The sequence below is a fragment of the Neolamprologus multifasciatus genome, chromosome 2, assembly GCF_963576455.1.
Source record: "Neolamprologus multifasciatus chromosome 2, fNeoMul1.2, whole genome shotgun sequence".
NCBI classification, from domain to species: domain Eukaryota; kingdom Metazoa; phylum Chordata; class Actinopteri; order Cichliformes; family Cichlidae; genus Neolamprologus; species Neolamprologus multifasciatus.
The window spans coordinates 9890297-9911802 of NC_140440.1; the positions used below are offsets into that span (position 1 = coordinate 9890297).

The 21506-nt window shown below is 39.3% G+C and overlaps 1 protein-coding gene and 1 long non-coding RNA gene across 14 annotated transcripts in view; both read right to left on the reverse strand.

Annotated features, from left to right (window-relative positions):
• The window catches only part of rapgef2b (Rap guanine nucleotide exchange factor 2b), a 107064-nt gene that overhangs the window by 69646 nt on the left and 15912 nt on the right, over positions 1-21506 (reverse strand). For all 13 annotated transcript variants that reach the window (XM_085178102.1, XM_085178115.1, XM_085178056.1 and 10 more), the window contains exons 2-3: positions 9823-9893; positions 6977-7033 (exon numbers count right to left, since the gene is read on the reverse strand). In XM_085178102.1, the coding sequence (XP_085034228.1) occupies positions 6977-7033; positions 9823-9893 (128 nt within the window). The remainder of the gene's footprint in view (positions 1-6976; positions 7034-9822; positions 9894-21506) is intronic.
• LOC146523970 (uncharacterized) lies at positions 2393-6970 on the reverse strand. Its single transcript, XR_014877023.1, has 2 exons — positions 5371-6970; positions 2393-5239 (listed from the first exon to the last, which is right to left on the reverse strand). It is a non-coding gene; the product is annotated as an uncharacterized LOC146523970 (long non-coding RNA).

Consider the following 21506-nt stretch of genomic DNA (forward strand, 5'->3'; position numbering starts at 1 on the left):
CCCTTTTAATCAAAGGGAACAAAGTCTTCCCCCTCCTTCCTCCTCTCCACATTTTCCTTGCACAACTAATGAGGCTGCAGACAGCACACCCTACTGACACACAGCAAATTCTCCCTCCACAATCATCCCTTCTCTTTTTCCCCCTTTTCTCCACTGATCTCCATCTGGTTCCCTGCAGACTCGTTCAGTCCTTTATATGGTTCTTTGGATTTGGATACGACACGAAATGAAATGTTCAATTATTAATTGCCGGCATGTAGAGAGGGAAGCGAGGGAAGCACCTCACATGGCTGAGGAGTAGGAGGAGAAGATACAAGACCAAAAAAGTAGGAGATAGAAGACTCTTATGTGGAGCGACAGCTTGACTGAACTGGGTCATGAGTACTGGAAGCGCTAGTCAAATGCTAAGCATCATCCACCAAAACCCTCACAGGGAAACCTTTAACAGTGGGGGATCTGGTTGATCGCCATGGAGGCAGCAGCAGGGGGAAAATGGGGACAATTTTATGACAAAGACTTTCACAAAATTAGGTTTGACTTTTACAAACTGTTTCATTCAAGAATAATTGCCTTTTGAAAATAGTAAAGGGAATCATAGTTGGCTCTTAGAAAAAATATTTTACAGGCTTAAAAATTCACAGTTTAACTGTTCTGAACGTTATGGTTTGGGGGGTTTCCCGTTTTCCTGTTGTGCTACAGATTTTTTATAAAAGAGTTAATAAGCCCAAAGTCCACACCAACATTTCAGTAATGACTTCTAAGACTAAGACAGCAGTCACAGTTTCAACAGTCTGCTTCATGTATGGTACAAGTCTAGATGTCAGAGACCATATATAGTGTTATATAATACGGATTGTCATTATTGCCATTGTCAAGATTTGTGTCTTTATAACCCAAAAAGAGTCTTTACATTTCTGCAAGTGTAGTTTTTGACTTTCATTAAATTAGGTGCGAATGCAAGTCTTTCTATGCAACAGAATATTGTAAAATAAATACATAAAAAAGGCCAATTTTCTATATATATTATTGCACATATTATTACAACACACACACAAACAAACAATCAGGACTTTCAAAACACTAGAAGTGTTTCTACACTCGCATTGAGGGACATATAAGCAACTCTGACTATTTTAACTTGTCTTGCTACTTTCACCATGGACTCAGGAGACTGGCAGTCTCACAATGTTGTGTTGATGTTTTGAAATAAAGCATTCAAAGTTTTCAACTGTCCAACAAACACAAAATTTAAAAAAAAAAAAAAGAAGAAGAAGAAAAAAAGGTCAGGAGACGACAGAGTCTACTGGTTAATGTCCAGCGCTTAAAACTTCTGACCAAACTACCTTTTTTTTGCATAACTCCAAAATATTTCCTTTCATGACAGAATATAACAAAAAAAAAAAAAAAGAAAAAATCTTATTCTAAAAATAAACGTCCATCTGTCATTTTCCTGTCATTAAAAAGCAGCTCTACCAGATACTTAGCAAATGACTAACGTCGCCATGTCACTGCCACACAAGCTGAACAGAATTTACTGGGATGAATAATTATATAAGCTGACTGGTCGCTGTGATGAGTTTTTCAGCTCTTTCTCCCAGAGTTTTCCTTCATCCACCTTCCCATGACGCCGTTTATGAAGGAAAGCAGCTTCACGCTGTCACATGGAACAGGAGCTGCCTGCGAGGGCAACTTTCCGACAGCTGCTCCCTCTGAACCTTAGCCAGGGGTTAAAATATCACAGTCTGTTAAGTGTTCTTCTTTAATATTGTCGGAATATATTGGATAAAATGTGTTTTCTCCTCGACAGAAATGAGTGGCTTCAGCAAATCATTTTTAAAAACATTAATTAAAACAAAAAAATAATTCATTGATTTACAAAAAAAGAAAAAGCCAACAATTATTTTCAGTCGTCTGTCCTCAGTTCATTATGACAAACATTATCTGCTCTTTTACAATTACTGTCCATTCAAAGTCCCAGGGCAATTTTAATTTGTCCAACCAAAAACAAAACAAAACGCAGAAATTGCACAGGATCAGAAGTTAATGGCTTCAAATATATATATATATATATATATATATATATATATATATATATATATATATATATATATATATATATATATATATATATATATATATATATATATATATATATATATATATATATATATATATATATAATGCTTGTTTTTAATGGTACTGTAGTTGTGTTAATTTGTGTAGGTAATTGCCTACAGAGGGGAGATTTCAACCTAGACTATGTTCACCATTGTAGTTCTCCAAAAAACCTACCAGCGCATAACTCAACTATACCGCTCGAATGCTGCCTGGTTGGCAAGTGGGTCAGACCGGGGAAGGGAGTGACAGCAGTGGTGACTTGTAACAGGAGAGGTATCTCACACACACACACACACACACACACACACACACACACACACACACACACACACACACACACACACACACACACACACACACACACACACACACACACACACACACACACACACACACACACACACACACACACACACACACACAGAAAAAACCTGAACTTCAGCTCTTTGCATGTTATAACTCTGCTCTTCTCCACAGTGGCTAAAGGACCGACAACAGCACAACCAAAGTAGCCCATAAACCAGCTGCTCTTTAGTCACTGCCTCTATCAGGCAACCAACGCTCTCTGCAGATAGCTCCCTGTGGTCTGCAATGCACAATGCCCTGCAAATGCATACGGTTGGATTTTTCACTCAGCAGAGGGTCAAAAGTCAAGGGTTTTATTTATAGAGCTGACATGGAAGAGGTTAAAGACCAGCCAGATGATGCTAACCCTCTTCACCAGCCAATGTGCCAGGTCAGCCACCATCGAGGGTTTAGCACTTTAATCTTCGGATGGTAAATCCAGAGAGGTTCAGACTTGCAGGATGCAGAATGCGATTTTTTCATGTGATACCGAATCTGTCTTTATGAGTGTGCAGCCCAAGGCAGTACTTTTTAAAACTATCACCCTTATCATCCAATCGTTACTGCAGGCCTGCCAACAGCCATGCAGGACCTGCAAAGTTATAAGCGTGGAAGTCATTACAAAGGTCACTTCAGCAGGACTGCATGTTTGCTGAACAGAAAGAAATATACAAATAGACAGCTGGGATTCAGTTCTATGTAAAATGTCCTTTTGAAGCAGTCAACTTTAGCTCCAACTAAAAAAAGAAAATAAATAAATAAATAAATAAATAAATAAATAAATAAAATCTTCTCTCTTAAATGTCTTGGAAATTATTCTGACATTTGATTAATTGTCACTGTAGACCAACTTTAAATGTGGTTTACATTTTTTAAAAAACTAATTTCTTTAGTATTGTAATGCTTTACACTATATGTGGTTTTCTGGGATACAACTTAATATTGATACTATCGAAATTTAATTCCCCCATTAACTTTTAGAGCCCTTATTTTGCAGCATTTTATTGCCACTGTTATAAACAGATGAGGAGATGAAGAGACTGGTAAAAGCTTGTGTTTTCAGTATAGCAGGCTGATTAAAACCCTGCAGCGAAAGCTCAGTCTGATCGTCTGCTGTTTAATACGCAGCTCTTATAAGGGAGAGCCTTGACCATTTTTTTATAGGTTAATACAGCTTGGCACGCATATACAAATACATGCAAACACACAGCTGTACACAGACACAACCAGAAACACTGGCGTAAGCGTGCACAGTTGTGCAAATCAAATGAGGCAATTTCCCAAAAACAAAATAGCACGCTGCGCTTCTGTGCTTTAGCTCAGGGGTAAATTAGCACGCTACCTGCAGTTATGCTCTCCGCTTTGTTTGTGACCACACCAAGGAGCCAGTGCTGAAAATGACCGTTTCATGTGAAATTTTATCCACTTTTTTTTTCATCATTTAAAGATGTTTGACAACACTGAAACCCTAGAGAAAGACAGCAGCTCGAGCTTCTTTCCCAGTTCAGTGAGAAAACACTGTATTAATGTACTTTAAAGGTCCTATCTGACAACATTCAGTAGACTTTAAAATCCTTTCACAGTGTTTATTTGCTGGTTGTTTGTGTCAGAAGTTTCCTCATCCACAGCTTTCAAGCGTCAAATAAGGAGGTCTGATTTGTGGACCTTTATTTTTAATTTGCCAGGTATGGATATTCAGGGTTGATTCAATCAAAGAGCAAACTTTAAACAAAACCTCGATCTTTTGCCAGTGTAGGTAAGTAGCCTTGGTACTAACACACTAGTGAAAGTAAACACATTCAGTAAATAAGGACACAAATTTTGTCATTTATGTCACCACCACTTAAAGTGCCTACTCATACTCAACCGCAGATTTATGTTATGTTAACAGTTTTATGTTAACAGTTTTTAACATAGCCTCACAACCAACAAAGCACATAACAGTACAGTTACCTGCAAAGGCCTACACAAAGACAAAAGTAAGGAAGCAAAATGTACCAGACATTTCATTTTCAGCAACACTTCAAACTATTTTAGACCATTATTGCTATTTAAATAGCATTAGCACTACTGCAACCTCTATACTGTCAGTCCAGTCAGAGAATGTGTTAACCACACATTAGTAGTAATAATAATAATTTGGTTTTTCTGAAGCAATAAAAAGCAGTCAGGTTTAACATTTATTAATGATGACTTTGCAAACAGTTACTGTAAGAGGCTATGATGACATTAAAAATACATTTTAACAAATTAAAAGTGAACGAGCTAATGCTTATATCAATATCAAGTTACATATATTATACTTAGGCTACATCCACACTAGCCTGGATAAATATGAAAGTTGCGTTTTCATCGTTTTCAGTCGTTTTCACAGAGTTGTGCGTCCACATTGAAACGGCCGAAAACGTTCCAGTGATGCGCATGCGTGAAACGCAAGACGATTTGACCTGCCTCATTTCCGTCTGCCATTTATTTACTTTCCAGCTCTTTGAAACGTCGCGGCAAAATCTTGAGGAAAAGCAAAAGCAGAGTTTTTTTAAATGGACTAACAATGAGGTGGCGTTGTTGCTGCGAGTAACACAAAAGTACAAAGTTGCAAAAGTGATTGAGAGTTAAAGAATTTGAAGAAAAGCTATCAGGAGCATGTACGGACTGATATTCATCTTTAATAGGGCAGTCAAAATGGAGAGCAAACAAAACAACTGCTGTAAAATGCACTCCGCTATCTTTGTTTAATTGGTCACATGACTGCATCACATGACTAAAATGCATCATCCTTTTTGAAAGTCTGCGTTTTCGTGTGTCCACACTGCAACGGGACAGCTGCGTTTTGAAATGTATGCGTTTTCGAGAGCGTTTTTAAAACGCTGCGTTTTGTCTTGAGGAAAGCGCCGTCTCAGTGTGGACGGGAGGTCAAAACTGAGAGAAAACGCATTAGTGTGAACGTAGCCTTATGTTACGTCCACACGTACACGGGTATTTTTGAAAACGGAGTTTTAAAAAATAATCCCGTCCACACGTAAAGGCAGAAATGAAGGAAAACGCTGCTAGGAACATGCCAAAGCAACAGGTGGCGATATACTCCTAACCGTGCAGAAATGTTGGCCAATCAGAAGTCTAGAAGCCTCGGTGGGAAAAAGTAAACAAAGATGGGGCATAGAAGCAGAACCGAGTCGTATGTGTGGAGGGACAGTAACTGTGTGTGTATATGTAAGCATTTAAACACTGCAGAGACAATTAACAGTAACAGTATTGTAGAAATTCATTTCACCGAAACAATAACGTGGCGCACAGTGTGACGTCAAAAAATGTGCACACCTTTGACGCTCCGTTTTCTGCGTTTTCTCCGTTTTTCTCGTCCACACTTAAATGCAAAAACGGAGTTTTCAAAAATATCCACCCTGGCCGGAGTTTTAAAAAATCTCCGTTTTCAGTGACCAAAAACGCCGTTTACATGTGGACGAAAGGTGCAAACGCATAGAAAAATCTGCGTTTTCAAAAATACCCGGGTACGTGTGGACGTAGCCTTAGTGTTTCTGAGTGTGTGTACAGTAAGTGGTGTGGGGCACCTAAAGGAATCTTGCTGAAGCTGGACTGTACTGTGGCCACCATTTAGTCTGCATTCCTATTGTTTAATCAGCTCCCCCACTGCCAAGTGGGCTTCTAATGAGGTGTTGACTCTTCCACACCATCCATCAACACACACAAACACACACACACGGGGGATACGAAGGCAGGAAAAGGGATGTTGTCCCCTCTGTATCCCCCCGAGACACTGACAGAGTTAATTAACTATCTTAATTCTCACTCTGGGTGTTTGGAAGACTTAGATATGTGACAGCAGTCAAACACTGTGTGTGTTTTGTGCTTACCACAGTTGTGCCAGCTTTTTCAAAATGGATCCAACACACACACACACACACACACACACACACACACACACACACACACACACACACACACACACACACACACACACACACACACACACACACACACACACACACACACACACACACACACACACACACGCGCTCTGAAAGCTGTCAATGCAGCTCTCTGATCACATTAACCCTCCAAACAGATAGCTCACAGGAGGAAGCATGTAAGCATCACCACTAGTGCCTTGCTGGCTCTCTCCAAACTGAAGAAAATGCTTTTAAGAGCTATTCCAGCTTTCGTTGACAATTTAGATCAGTCACTTATTGAATCGCACTGAAATATGACTGAATATCATGTCTATGTTCGCTATCCTTCAGTTGTGCTATAGAGTGATCTGCCTCATACTGCTTCTGCACTTTAATGACATTTATTTTTATTAAGTCACCGGGGTCACTCTTCTGTATGCAGTCGGCATGTTTCTTCCCACCGATTTGTATCCTGAAGCAAAGGGTGCTTTGATTACAAAGAACTGAAAATACTGTTACATTGTCTACCCATCGTTTTTTTTGCTTTGTTCATGCGGCTCTGGACAAATATTATGAATACCCAAGCAGACAGAGACAGTACTTACTAGTATAGCACTTCATTGGCCTCATGTCTCTCATAACGCACCGTCTCACACATGATCCTGCAGAGAGAGAGAGGAGAAACAGAGGGAAGAAAGAATCACAGTTAGGCCTCATATTTGTGTTTGAGTGAATTTATGATCAAATGTTATCAAATGTTATGTTATTATAAATCTATAACTAGAAAATTTCAGCATATCCTAGAGTCACCTTTAGCAACAGTCACTGACAGTCAGAAAACCTGCTGCTGATTATAATTAAAATTTAGAGTGCTGGGAGTTATAAAGAGTTGCAAGGTTGTCCATGTTAACTGGTTCACAGCGTATGGTTCTGGTTGTTGCAGTGCATTATGGTCTATCGAGGCTTTTGCTGATAGGTGAAGTGAGTTGTTTTTGCCTCATTATTTTCTCATTTTTCTTGGTTAAATTACACTTGGTATATAACTGGTATGACAAATCTTCTTTTCTAGGCAGATCTACAACATAAAGACTACAGTCCTTGTTCCTTATAAAATATGGTGAGCTTTATCCTCAAACTGCAGAGAAACATTTGTTTATGTCAGGGCATTAAATTTGCTGAAAATTAAAGCTTTAAAAATCTCATTTTTTTATTTGGGTATGCTTTATGGTATTTTAACGTATTGAACACCAATTACATAATTGTTACTTTTAAACTTAATTCAGTAAAATATTTGCATTTGCATCTGGAAGATTTCTTTCTAAAGAGGTAAGTTTTACACATCTACGTTTAAGCTAAGCCAATGCAGTGATTTACTTTCTTACTTAACAAAAGCAGAGTGAGTATGTATTGATATGTCCTCTAAAATAAAGCACACATTGACTATGTGGTCCCACTGCACCACTGGTTAAATGGTCTTTTTCTCGATTTTTACCCAGTTGTACTTTTACACATTTATTGATTAATTTTTTTTAACAGTGTCAAACATGATCTGTGGTTGCATGTCTTATGCACGATTTATAGTCCAAGTGGATGTCTGTAGCAAATATGAAGGAATTCCCTGAAGGAATTCCTGATATATCCAGCTTCTGGGCCTGGGAAGAACAGACAGTCTGGCATTCTTGTTGCCTGTACAGAGGCAAAAAAATATATTTGATAATATTATAATCTGTAAACATAACTCTGCCCTTAAAAATCCAGCCTCACAGCTTCTTGTATTCTTTTTGTGCAGTAAGTTCTTTTATAACTTTATATATATTTCATTTTTTTATGTTCTAAATTCTGGAATCGAAACATTTTCACTTTAAGTCCATTCATGTCAGGCTTTCCCCAGATGCCTGTATAGAGAAGACAAACGCTCTTCAACATTACATGCAAACAACTGTAGCAAACAGTAACTGATCAAAACACAAACGCTTTCAAAAACAGCTGCGGGTGGACAGCATGTTGTAGCCTCTTTACACAAAGACCTAAAAACAATCCCAGCTCAAGAAAAACAAGTTACTGTGAAAAAGGATCACAGAAGAAAAACAACACATTCCTCCCAAAATGTTCAGACAACAGAAGTATAATATAATCCCATCGTTAGTGGGATGTCTGGGTGGGAGCTTTTTTCTTCTTCTTTTTTTTTTTAAAGTTACTGAAACTGAAGTTGGCAAAAGGGGTTGGTCTGTGGGACTACGGGGACATTCCTTTTCTGTACGATCCAAAACAAGGAGGAGGGAGAGGGGTTAGTGCTGGAGGCCTCTGAGGGGTCACACAGTGGAATGTTCTAGCTCGCGGGTCATGCACCGCCACATTGTTCCCTTGCTAGTATAATCCACATGTATGCACACGAGGCATGCTGGGAACAGACTTCTGACATGCAGTGTTTGGAAAGTGTGTGCCAGGCAGAGAAGATGGAGGAGCCAAAGGCAAACTGACGCATGAATAGCAGAGCAGGGAGGGCTCATTACTTCAAGGTTTCAGCAGAGAGTACGGCCTCACGGGGACCCGGTCGGGTATAGGTGCAGATTATTAGGGGGAAAATGCAACAACAACTTCGCTTTAGTCCTTTAGTCAGTTTACAGTTTAGTCATAGCAGATATTTTAGATGCTGGCTAAAGTTTCAAACAGAGATTTATACAACTGGGAAGAGAAAAAATTACTTCTGCAGCTTTAGAAGCTGGGAATGGATAAGTGGTATTGAGGCTGGTAATAATCAAGATTTAAGAGTCTGATGGCAGGTATCGTTTATTTTTATCTGGAGGAGAAAAGTCCTTTTATTTGTCCTCTTGAGAAGACAGAGGAGCCAAAATGGCTCATTTCAGCTGGTGCACCAACTCAAACCATCGAGATCCATCATAAAATAAGCTGTATGTCAAAAACTGAAAATAAGAAAAGCAGGTCAACTTTAAAGAAATATTACAAAATACATTCTTGACTGAAATGAGAAGCTCACTAAAATGTAGTGATATTTATGTCCATTTGTTAAAAAGCCAGTTAATATATGAAGAATGAACATGTGTTTTTCTGTGTTATGAAGAAAGACTCAAAGGTCCAGAAGTACTTAAGACTGAATAATAAATATGCTGGTTTAAGATGCTAGAGACCGACCATATATTATAGTAATAACTGCACTTGGATGCTTATTGTAAATTATAGTCTAAAAAATAAATTCCAATAAGTGTGCTGTTGGACGGTGCGCTGGCTCCTGGATTACAAAAAAATAGAAGTAGCTCAATAGCATACAGCATAGCTAGTGGTTCAATGTTAATTTTCCACCCCTGACAACAATGCAGCATACACTGAGGAGTTGTCACCACGCATTCATTTGAATTTTAAATTCATGCAATGGGAATATCAAGCTTCAGGAAATGTTAATCAAGTACAGGGGAGGTGTGCAGAGACTCACCTCAACTGGTGCTCTCGCAGGTTGGATAAGGCCTCCATCCCATGGAGATAAGAGTAGACGATCTCCAGGTCCTGAAAAAGAAGAACAAACATATTTTAGCTTATTGATCAGAGAAGTGATCGATAGAAAATTAACTGGCAGTAGCCACACCAAACAAACAGTTTCTACTCATAGTTCCACTAACTTCAACTCTAAGTTGACCAGGGTTTGGACCAGCGCTCAGATAAAATATGACTTAATGTCTCTTTGCACTCTGGAAGTTGATTAATTACAATTTAGTGTGAAATGCATGAAAATGTGAAATAATGTGAAAATAAAACAGTAGTTGCAGCTCTAGCTTCAAAGTGATGGCACAAAAGGGTCGTTCATCTTTGTCATCGGTCCATTCAGCCATCCTTTTCTTAATTAACCCCACCCCCCTTCCTATTTTCCATTTTGTCTGTAAAATATTACAAAATTATGAGAAATGCTCAAAACTGTGTCTGTTATATCAAGAAAATAATCCAGAAGTCAAAGAAACTTTTACTGTATAAAACACAGAAAACCAAAAGATTATTGAAACAATGGAACCTGTAAATTATTGATTTCCTTCTTTAACAAAGGCTTTAAAAGCTCAGGCCACACTGGTTGCTTAAAAAGAAGCCCTTACTCAATATTCAAATCAACCAACCGCAACAATAGTTATTTTTTTAATAGAATAAAATTGAAACAGATTTAGATACAACAAAATTATTCACCATTATTCACTTTCAAGTTGAAATTTCAAGGTAAATTCAGACCTTTTTAAGGAAAGTAAGACAAAAATTGCATTGTTTGGTTAAGTTTAAGAACATTATTGTTGTGTAAATTGGCTAGTGAGGCTAGCGAAGCCTCCTTTGTCATCCTCATTCACAGGATTCCTCTCAGTATATTACAAGCCTGGCAGGCCACAGGACAAATCGTCATAGCTGCTTTTGCACACATATAAAGAACATGAAAAGGGGATTTTGATCTGTATGATGCACTCCCAGTGCACAATCTAAAATGTGTACAGAGGGACAAAACAACAGCATTGTGTGCTGGAAAAATCTCACAGTGGTGAGACTAAAGACATTTGAGACTCATCCAAAATGAATTTGAATTTTCTAAGGCCTTTTATTAGTAAATGCATACTTTGAGACATTTTAAGACTTTTTTTAAGAGCCCATAGACACCCTATTAAAATGCTGATCATTGATGCTACAGCAGACAAACGGGGTACTTGAATGGCAGACAACATTTCACACGGGCGGTGACATTGACTTGCATAAGCGAACACTGGAATAGAAAGCAATAAAGCACCTCACATAGGAAAAAAAAAATGATAAAAAGAGCTCCGCTGAATAACTATAAACTCCCAATTCAATTACTTCATTAATTGACCCAGTGACTGACTCTCAGATTGTCTGGCATGAGTCCAAGCCAGAGGTGAAACAAAGTGGCCCTCACTGAGAGCTGGCAGGCTGCACAGCTACTCCACTGTCTACTGGCACACACTGGGGCACGGACTGTGTGTGCGTTTGTGGTGCATTGCTGGTCGAAGCCACTGGGAAGCCTTTGTCGGCGGCAACTGGAGGTGGATATGCCGACAGCAGAGTGACGGGGTAACAGAGAGCCTGTGTTAAGACCCGGCCAGACACACAAACACGCGCATGAAGCGACACAGAATGGACACCCTGTGTCTGGGTTATGTTTCTGAGAGCAACAACGATCAGCTTATTGAAAATTTTATGAAATGCTGGTCACAAATGCTGAATGACACAGTTTGTGCTGAATTGGTGTCACAAAATGTGTCAGCAGAGGAGGAGGGGAGTGTCAGAGGAGCCTCAGTGTTACAAGCCTTTGTATAAACTTTTTTTTTGTTTCAAGTGAGTAATTTTAGCATTTTTATCATCAAAACTATAAGCAAAATATAGAAACTAGGGTAGTTTGGCCCAAAACTGGGGTACTAGGTAGAGTTAAGTTGGAGCAAAAATTTACAAAAATAAAAAAAATTAGAAATAAAATAAAAAATGTATAGGAATAAAAAAAAAACAAAAAAAAAACATCCATCCATCTTCTTCCGTTTATCCGGGGCCAGCAGCCTAAGCAAAGAAGCCCAGACCTCCCTATCCCTAGCCACCTCTCCTCCAGCTTCTCTGGGGGAACACAGCCGTATGGGAGGGGCTTGGATGGGGCCATGGAAAAAAAAAACACACAAAAAAACAAAAACAAAACATAGGTAAGCAAAAGAAATGGGGGAAAAGGAGTAATTAAACTCTAAAAAAGAAAAAGCAAAATGAGCCAAAATGTTTTGCTTTTTAATCCATTTATTAAGTTTCAAGTTAAGCAGCTAAAAGTTGAAAGATCCAACTCTCAGCTCAGAGAAAGTGAGGTTAAGCCTGCAATCTTTACTTAGAGTGATTCCCGAGGGCTGTCAATAAATATTCAGGCTTTCATGAAAAACCACATATGTATCAAGTCAGCCCCAAACGGTTTTTAAAATGTGGGTTTGGTCTTCATAAAACAGACAAACAGAAACTCGATTTACCCCGAGGGTTGCCTAGCCCTATTACATCACACTGTGATATCCCCACTAACCAAATCCTTATGTTCACTGTGTCTGCGGTCAGAAACACAATGAACAGGAGTCATGGTCCAACCAGCGTAATGATCAGACGTCTACTGCCACCTACTGGCAGGAAGGAGAACTACAACTTTGATTCACCAGGTTCACCGAGGGCACAAAGGTACACCCTCATTCAAATAACACAAATCCGCACTTACTTAGTTACTGAAGATAATAAAAGTCTTTTCTGAATTTGGCCTAAACCAAAACTAATTTTTATGAAAAAATAATTCAAATCTTCCCAAACTGCAAATCCTTGTCAGCCAAACTCATCCTATGCGCTACCTGCACACCACAAAAGCAGCAACACTAAAGACATTTCTTTACATTACGTTAAAGAAAACTCTAGTTTTCTTATACAGCCTTTTGTTGCAAATTCTGTAACATTGGGTGTGTGCATGACCTTCTGACACATTAGGTCATTATATTTATAATGCATGTTGGTGGCTTTGCAATGGTAAAACACAAACCCCGCAACAGCAACATCATGAGGAACCACAAATACCTCCAAGCAGGAACTTGGTTGCATTGTTTGCATTATTATCTTGGTTTGGGGAACATTTAGCATATACTGGGTTAATAAAAAATAAAATACTAATAATAACTGCTCTAACTTAAGCATAGACACAGAATTCAAACCAAAAGACACCACTAGATGGCAGGGTTGCAGGGTTTTCTTAAACCTCCTTTACACAGTGACATGACCGTGAATAAAACAGCGCCACTGAAACACAGCCTAGCAGAAAGAAATATGCAGAACCATCAATTGTGGCTTTAGTCTCAAATATTTTAGATTGACCGTATGGAAAGAATGTAATGGACCCCATCTTTTCCACTCCCCGAGCCTTACATTTTCCGGTTGGATTTTCTTTCTAATACTGGTCTCTATTTACACGGAGCCAAACACGATCACCACAAAGTACACAGGAAAACGATAAATGAAAGTTTCAGAGCGTGGACCATGGCATCAAATTCAAACCAAACGGTGCTTTTTAATAAAATTCATTTGTTTTATTTCACTATTTGAAGCCTTTGCACAGACTTTTAAAAGCTGATTTTATTATCACTCTTTCTCCTAGATTCAAAATCAAAATGAAGGCCCTTTGATATAACTTTCATCATTTAGGTGATGCTTGCTTCATGCTCTTTTACTGCTCTGTTGATCCTTCGTCTCAGCCACTCTCTCCTCGAACAGAGACAGGAAGGAAAGAGCAGTGGGCAGCAGAAACTAGGACATGCTGATGAAGGCTGCGTCTAGCCAAAAATTCTCCTCATTGTTTGTCTAAAGACAAAGCTTGTTCATTTTTTTTTTAAAAAAGAAAAGAAAACAAACTCAAAAACTTCTGGCAGCTCAAACTCCCAGGCTGCACCCAGTGACGCCATCTAATCCCTCCCCCTTCCTTTTCAAAACTAATCCTTCCAAGAACACAGGTGGCCCCCACAGGAGGAAAAACATACCAAGATGCTGTTTGTGCTCTATAAAGCCCCGAGGATGCTTCAAAGCTGTTTGTGCAAAACTAGCCACGACGTTCCTCACATACTATTTACATACTGCCACTGAACCTCTTTGTGAAGTCCCTCAGTTATATCCCTGACGCAACACAATATGTCATCACTCTACAGAGTCATTTGTAAGACAGATGGTAGCAGTGCAATGCAGTAAGACGAGTGGAGGCATTTCCTCTCCAGGATACAAATTAAACAATAGCAGGCCTTGTCTTCCTAGTTTTAGGCTTGCAAACACACACACACACACACACACACAAACACACACACACACACACAAACACACACCCACACCAAGCAGCTTCCATTTTCCGCCCCTTATGTAAGGCCCCAGAGGGAAAGGGTGCACTGTCGGGCCTGTTGCCAGCCTGTTGAGTGGCAAAGCATTCAGTGTGCAGAGGGAGGTCAAGGAAGTTGTGATGTTTTTCCTGCCTTATTTTCACTGAGGTTTCCCATAACCTGAAACAACTGGAGGTTGCAGTAAAAACAAATGCAATACGTTAGGAAAAAGATAATTCCGAGAAACGGCAGTATCGGTGACCTGAGGGGTAAAAGAATTGTTTTGCTGCATAACACACATGACACGAGTGACGGGAAAGCAAAACACAATTTATTTTAGACCTAAAACTCTTGAAAACTATGCATAGCACGAGACGGTAGTGCGTGCAGCGTTTCCTTGATATCGACCTCGTGTCTTTGGCAACAACAGTCGAGACGCCATTTATTTATTTTTTGTTAATCAACAAGTTAATTAAAGGACTAATTTATGCGCTTGCAAGTCTGACAGAACAAATTCCTTTCTGACAGGTTTTACCACATCAGGTACCGTCTCATGACCTCATCGTGAAGGAATGAGCTCATTCCTCCGTCAGACTGAAAGAGCAGGCATGTCACTGGTGCTTTTTGTTCTCAAAAACAAAGATGCTTCAATTCATTAAAATGATATGATTGGTGCAGAATGGACAAAAGAAGCACCCATTACATTTTAACATGGATCTGGGTAACTCCATAAAAATAAATAAATAAATAAATAAAAATCAGTACATTGACCTCGGTGAAAGATGTTCTCGGGTATTTTAGTGACTAAGCTGTCAAATGTGATTAAGTGATTAATACTACAATTTAAATATCTTTTGGATTGCCTCAAACAGCTCTGCATCCTAAACGACAGTTAGGGAAAACCTCCACCTTTCTTATCTCTTAACACCACAGTGTCTGTTCAGCACACAGGAAGCTCTCCTTTGGTCAGGCCCTTTCACTGTGACAAAAATGCCCAGTCCATTTATTCAACTGGCTCTGGCTGAGTGCAGATAGCAGACCTCTGCATTCATCTATCACCCGCTGCAGAGAAACATCAAAGAAAGGGGCTGAAACATTTCAAAAACAACGAGACACTGCGGGAGAGGTAAACAAAAGAGGCTCTGGTAGGGAAGCAAAGGACATTTCTGACGCCCGAGTATCCTGATGGATGTTCAGATAGTTTTTTTAACAGATTCATGTTTATGTAGAACCCGTTTTTTCAAGTTAACACCAAGTGTCCTTCTTAAAAGGGGAACCTAGTCTTTCCAGATTCATATTCTTGAGTAGCATTGCATGATTTTATGATGACAGTTTTATCCTTACTTATCTTATACTTGGTGCTGCCCTTTGTTACTTCTTTTAAGGTGACACTTTTCTGACTATCTAACCACCCTAGATGAAGCTTAGAAGGGCAGCTCATTTCTCTCAAAGCAATGGATTTCACACAGCTGCATGATATCAGAGTTTTGGTTATAAACACATAAACACATGCAGATGATTCAAACTTTCAAACTCTATGGATAGAAGCATTCGTTATAACAGGATTAAAAAAAATCTGGTTATGTGTGTCAACAGAGTGAGCAAACTGTGTTTGCAAATAGCAAACTATGTTGATATATTGTAAACAAATGACCGATTAAATGTTGTAAACCCATAAAACCAGACGCACGATTGCTTGTTCAGTGCTTCGCTGAGTCGCCCAGCACAGTAAATCAATAGAGTCGCCTTTGTTAACCTTTACATCTTCAAGCTGTCGCTTTTAGTGCCCGCAAGCACTCGTCTTCACTGCCCGACAAGAAAAATGTTTTGCATTGATCCTCAGTTTGTTCTGTTTTTATGCTTTTGTTCTGTGATATGTTGTTTAAATACAAAAAAAGTTGAGAGAACTGAGATTTCTGAAACTGAAATGTGGAGCAATACAGACTACAAAAAAAATTCATGTACCCTGGCATTCTGAGGATAGCTTTCAGGTACCACAGCATATTTCTGCTATTTACCTGTGGGGCAAAACCCTGCTTGTAAAGTGCATATCTGACAGTCAGGAACATGCCTTCTTCCTCAACTTTCAGCATTGTTTCCGTGTTAATCCCTCCCCCTGTTACACAAATAGCAGATGGAGCAAGCATCTATTCTACTCTGATTCGTTTTTATTATTTGGTATCGGAGGATTACCGTTTTTTGATTAATCAGTTAATCTTTTACCAAGCCAAATATCCAAAATAAAACCACAAGCTGTTCTCGAATCGTGACACATGAATTGTGTTTTCTGTGATGCCAAGTTGAATGTAAATCAATATCAACCAGAAAGGAAACAAATCCTCATATCTGAAAATATTTTTTGTCATTTTCTAACCCTGTAATTAAACTAACCGACCATCTTACCTAAATTTAAGTAAAAGTACACTGATTAAGCACCTTTATAATCAACGAGCATTTTAATGGATTATTAATTTAGTCTCCAAACTTGTGAAAATGCCAAACAGGTATGTTTTTGTTTAGTTTCTTCTTAGCCAGCGTCTTAGCTCTTGTTATCAAGCCAATGTACAGAGAAACAGAGGCGCAGTGAGTGTGAGAGAAATGGCCACCTGCTGTGGAGCATATGTACTTTTGTCAGCACTGCCAGGCAACTTGTAAAGAACATGTCTGAATAAGTTTTCACAGTGACTAACATCTCACTGGCAAGCTGTGGAATTTGGCAAATCCTGATCTTTCATTCTGTCCTGGGTGGTGGTTTCGAGGAGCAACCCGTGCTCCGAGTACAAATCGAGCTGTACGAGCACACCGACATCTTAATTACGGTTGCGATTAGTCACCATAATCGATGATGTCGACCATAAAAATTCATCGACGTGGAATTTTATTGTCGATGCGTCATATGCTAAACCGATGTAAATGTGTTTTTCACTTACCAAGAAAGAAAACTTTCCCTGGAAAGTGCTGACAAAGTGTGTGAAATGTCAGAAGAATCTGAATGTGAGATTTTAAATAATGCAACTTCAGACCATCAAGACTGCAGTTTCAAATGTGCAGGCGACGAGCTGCAGCTCTGTTCTCTCCCATTATGCTATCCCTGTCTAAGATGCTTACCATCTTGATCCCTGGCAGCCAGAGAAGCAAAGGCTGTCCTAATCACAGCACTTTGCGCAGGGAGGATTTGTTGTTGCTCTGTTTCAGAAAATAGCTGCAAAAAGCACAAATTAATCCCCCACGACTTGGGAAAGAGGACGACCTAGTTTTATAACAATCGCTCATTTGTCACCATGGGCTGAGCTTCTCTCTCCATACCTTCACCCTGTGAACTTTACTGCGACCGCTTCAAGGTTGGAGGCAGACAACAAAGATTTAGTATGCAAAAAAAGCCCATCGGGGTTGGATACCATAATGATGACGCAGGAATGCAACTCGCAACTGTTCGAACTGTGATACAACTTTTTTCTTTTTCTTTTTTATTTATTTTAGATATAACCAGATAGCATCTTTCCTAAAGCTTGCTCTTATTCAGTCAGTCAGGTATCAGTTCTGTGTAGCCGCATACCACATCATGATCCGCAGCATTCCTTGGAAGTTTTGACCCATTCCAGGTTTGCCCCGCTGTGTCCCCCCACATTGAGAGAAGAATCAGTTACCAAGACTTTGCAGGGGTCGTCTTATGTGTCAGGTCAGGGTGAGGCTTGCATTCCTCACATGGCGCTGGCTAGATATCTCAGTGACCACGCCACACAGACACACACAAGGTTCAAAGAGGCCATCTCAGTCATGCCCCTCGTCCCCTACTCCTCACTAACCTATGGCAGGTACTATATGGCATACAGGAACCATCTGGTTAACTCAAAACCATAAACCATCCATGAAGGCAGAATTAAAGAATTTTTAGTTTAGTTTTATTTTAATAAAATATTTAATGGATTACTCAGAACAGTTGCAATGTCAGTACGTGTTAGATGTGTTAAATGACTCCAAACCAACTGACTTAATAAGTTTTCTCACGTTTAAATACTACTATATGTGTAATTGTAAACAAAAATGACACAAAATGCTAAATTTTGGCTTTTGAAACCATGAAAACATGCAAATCAAATATTATTTTGAAAATCTTTAGAAGACTTGAACTTTTAAAAAAGAAGAAAATAACAAAAAGACAAGCTACCATAAGTAACAAATGAGTAATAATTAAAACTCCATAATTTTAACAATATAAATCACATTATAACATTATTCGACTGGGTAAAGGGGACAGAAAACAACACCAAATCTTAAAAGGAATCCAGTTTCTTTTTACTATTTTCTGCTATTTTTAATTACGTGTTTAACTCAAAATAATATTCTATTTACAGCCCTAATTTTCAAAACCGTGTCATGTCTTTCAGGTCTTATTTTAATAAAGTATTAAGCTCAACAGCTAAATGTCACTTTCATTAAAAACAAGCACAGAGACAGCAGCACAAATCCTGTTGTGCCTTTTATCAGTTCTTTTGGACAATAATATGGCGTCGTATGAAATTAAATCTTAGTCTTATCGATGTGTGGCTGTCAGATAAAGAGCATACGTCTGCATTGCAGATGCAATAACAATTTTCACTGAGTGCTGGAGAATGATGCAGTGGACAGGCCAGCTGAATGAGGTGGTAAATTGCCTAGAGTAGTGTAACAAGGTAAAGAGGCCACTGGGAGTCAGACAGCCACTGCTGAAGGTTGGAGGGTCATGTTGCCTACAATGCACTATCTGCTAATGGCAATATATTGCATTATATTGTCTGCTCAGCACAAACGTTTGTGTCAGTGGCAACTGGGACTGAGAAAAGCTGCCCCTGACAGGCAGACAAAACACCAATGAAAACTGCTCATTCCAAAATGTGCACAACATTCATCATACTCCTCAGGGCTGCTGTATGATGCTGTTTGCGTTAGTTTGTGCATGTGTGTATTCTCTCGTCTTTGTTTGTACATTCCCTGTGTTAACAGGGTGGTCAGCAGCTGTCCTTGAATCTGTATTGACAGAGAGTATGGGATCTGCTGGGTATTTTTATCCATTAGCCTGTGTGAGAGAGCAGGTGGAGGCTTTGTGGGCTACAACAAGGTCACACAGTGACGAGTGACGTTATGCCGTTATCGCTGACTGCTTTGGCCAAATGCTAAAGATTGAGTGCCTGCCCCCCTCCCTCATGGAAAGACATTGCATGTGGCAAGAGTAAGAATAGAAGTAGAATAGAAGAAATATTACATTACTAACTTTGGACAAAAAAGAAAAAAAAACCAAAACAATCAAGATGAAGATAAGGCTGGAAAGATGCACTCAGTGTAATTTTGCAAGTACTTCTTCACATTGTCGACTAATGAAAAATGGTCGCTTGTACAAAAGGCTAAACGTTGAATCAAAAGGAGGAGCTAAATCCTCAGATTACCAGTGTTGTACCACTGAGACTATATTAAAACCTTGTGCCACCAGAATGAAGTTGGCACATGTTACACAAAGCTAATTAGCAGTCTTACTAACATTAAGCACTTGGGGTTAACTTAAGCTAGCAGAGCACATGGTCCATACCTTCTTCCTCTTTGCTTCTGATGCAGATTTAAGTGTTGCACAAAACAACTACACTTCCACCTGTTCAGATGTGCCTGAGAAGAAGACAGGAGTCTTTTTGTGTCAACAGGAAGGCATCTAATACACCCACACGGCCTCCACTTCCACTTTTACACCAGCTTGATGTAATTTATTGAATAGAATTACACCACTGAATGATGGTGGGAGGTTGAAGGGCCCGGTGGAGCAGAACAACTCAACAGTCACAGGGAAAATTTAAAAGCACTTGGGAGCTGCTGTTTATTTCCCACTGTGGTCAGGGCAGCTGGTGGACACGGTGACTGGTTGGAACAGGACTCAGGGAGGCATGTGAATGAGCTTAACAGCACCTACTTGAGTTGCCTGCCAGCATAAAACCCTGAAGAGGTGAAACACTCTCAGTCTCCTGATGCATGCAAATCAGATGCAAGCTGGAGTGCAGAAGCAGCGGGACATCTGTAAGTTTGGTTACGAGTTGCAAGATGTCAAAAATAGGAAGTGTGCCCACTTCACTGAACTCTAGCAAAACTTTGTTAGCGGTGAGTATGTCAAAACAACAGATGAAGGGTAACTGACCTTTCCAACCCTGCTTTGATCAATACTACAGCCTACCTACATGGATGCGCGTTTTGGCAGTGGATGTGTGCAAATTTATTCTGGCCAGCACCTCCACAAACAGAATTGTGCACCAAACCTCAAGCAACCTATTCTAAAGATAAAGTTATATAAAGAGTGGGCTTGAGTATCACTGCAGCATGTTAAAATATATCTCACCATCTCATCTGATGGCTGCAAGACAGCACAATGCTGCAAAATAAATACCTCACCCACCCGAGTTTTTTTTAAATAGAAAGAACAAGAAGTTTATTGTTTTTTGCTCAAAGCACATTGAGAAAAACCTCTAGTGATTAAAGAAAAATAATGTCAGCTGATTCAGTCCCAGTTGATAACTTATAAAAAGGTGTCTCATTACCAAGGTGTCACACAAGCAGCATTTCATGAGGAGTCAAATGCAGATATAAAGATAACAACACAAACCACTGTTTATTCTGAGATTTAGTCCTTTCACAACACGTGCCAACAAAAGTGCACGATCCTTGACAGATGACCATCTACCGCTATTCAAAACATATTTAGTCATGCATTATTAACACAATTGTTGTCACAAAGAACACAAAAAAAACTTCCCGTTTCTTTTTTCTTTAAAGAGTGCCAACTAGGTGAAATTTTTTCTCATCTTTAAATAATGTATACAAATAGTTTTAGAAGTTCTTATGGTCAGCATTTGGGAAATAGCTGCATTGTTCACAAGTGGAGAGAATTTCTTATGAAATAACCAATAGGAGTATGATTTATCAGATGAGAGTTGCACAAGGTGAGAAAGGGGTAATTTCTTGCTTTGCACACACACAGCGATTACTTATTCAGAAGCTGCAGTAAACACTGCAAGGACAAAAGACTGCACTGCTGTCCTTGAGGTGATCAACAACATGATTTCTTCTTTATGTGAGAATTCGCTTTCCTGCAGCAGTCTGCTAGTGCTTAATATTATCCACACAAGCCACACTGATACAGGATCCCAGGGCTATCTAATTAGCACCAAATGTTATTTGCTGACTCAGTTGCACCCCCGTAACACTAGAGAACTGCCACACAGGGCAGGAAGTCAAAGCTATCAACAGCATCACAAGA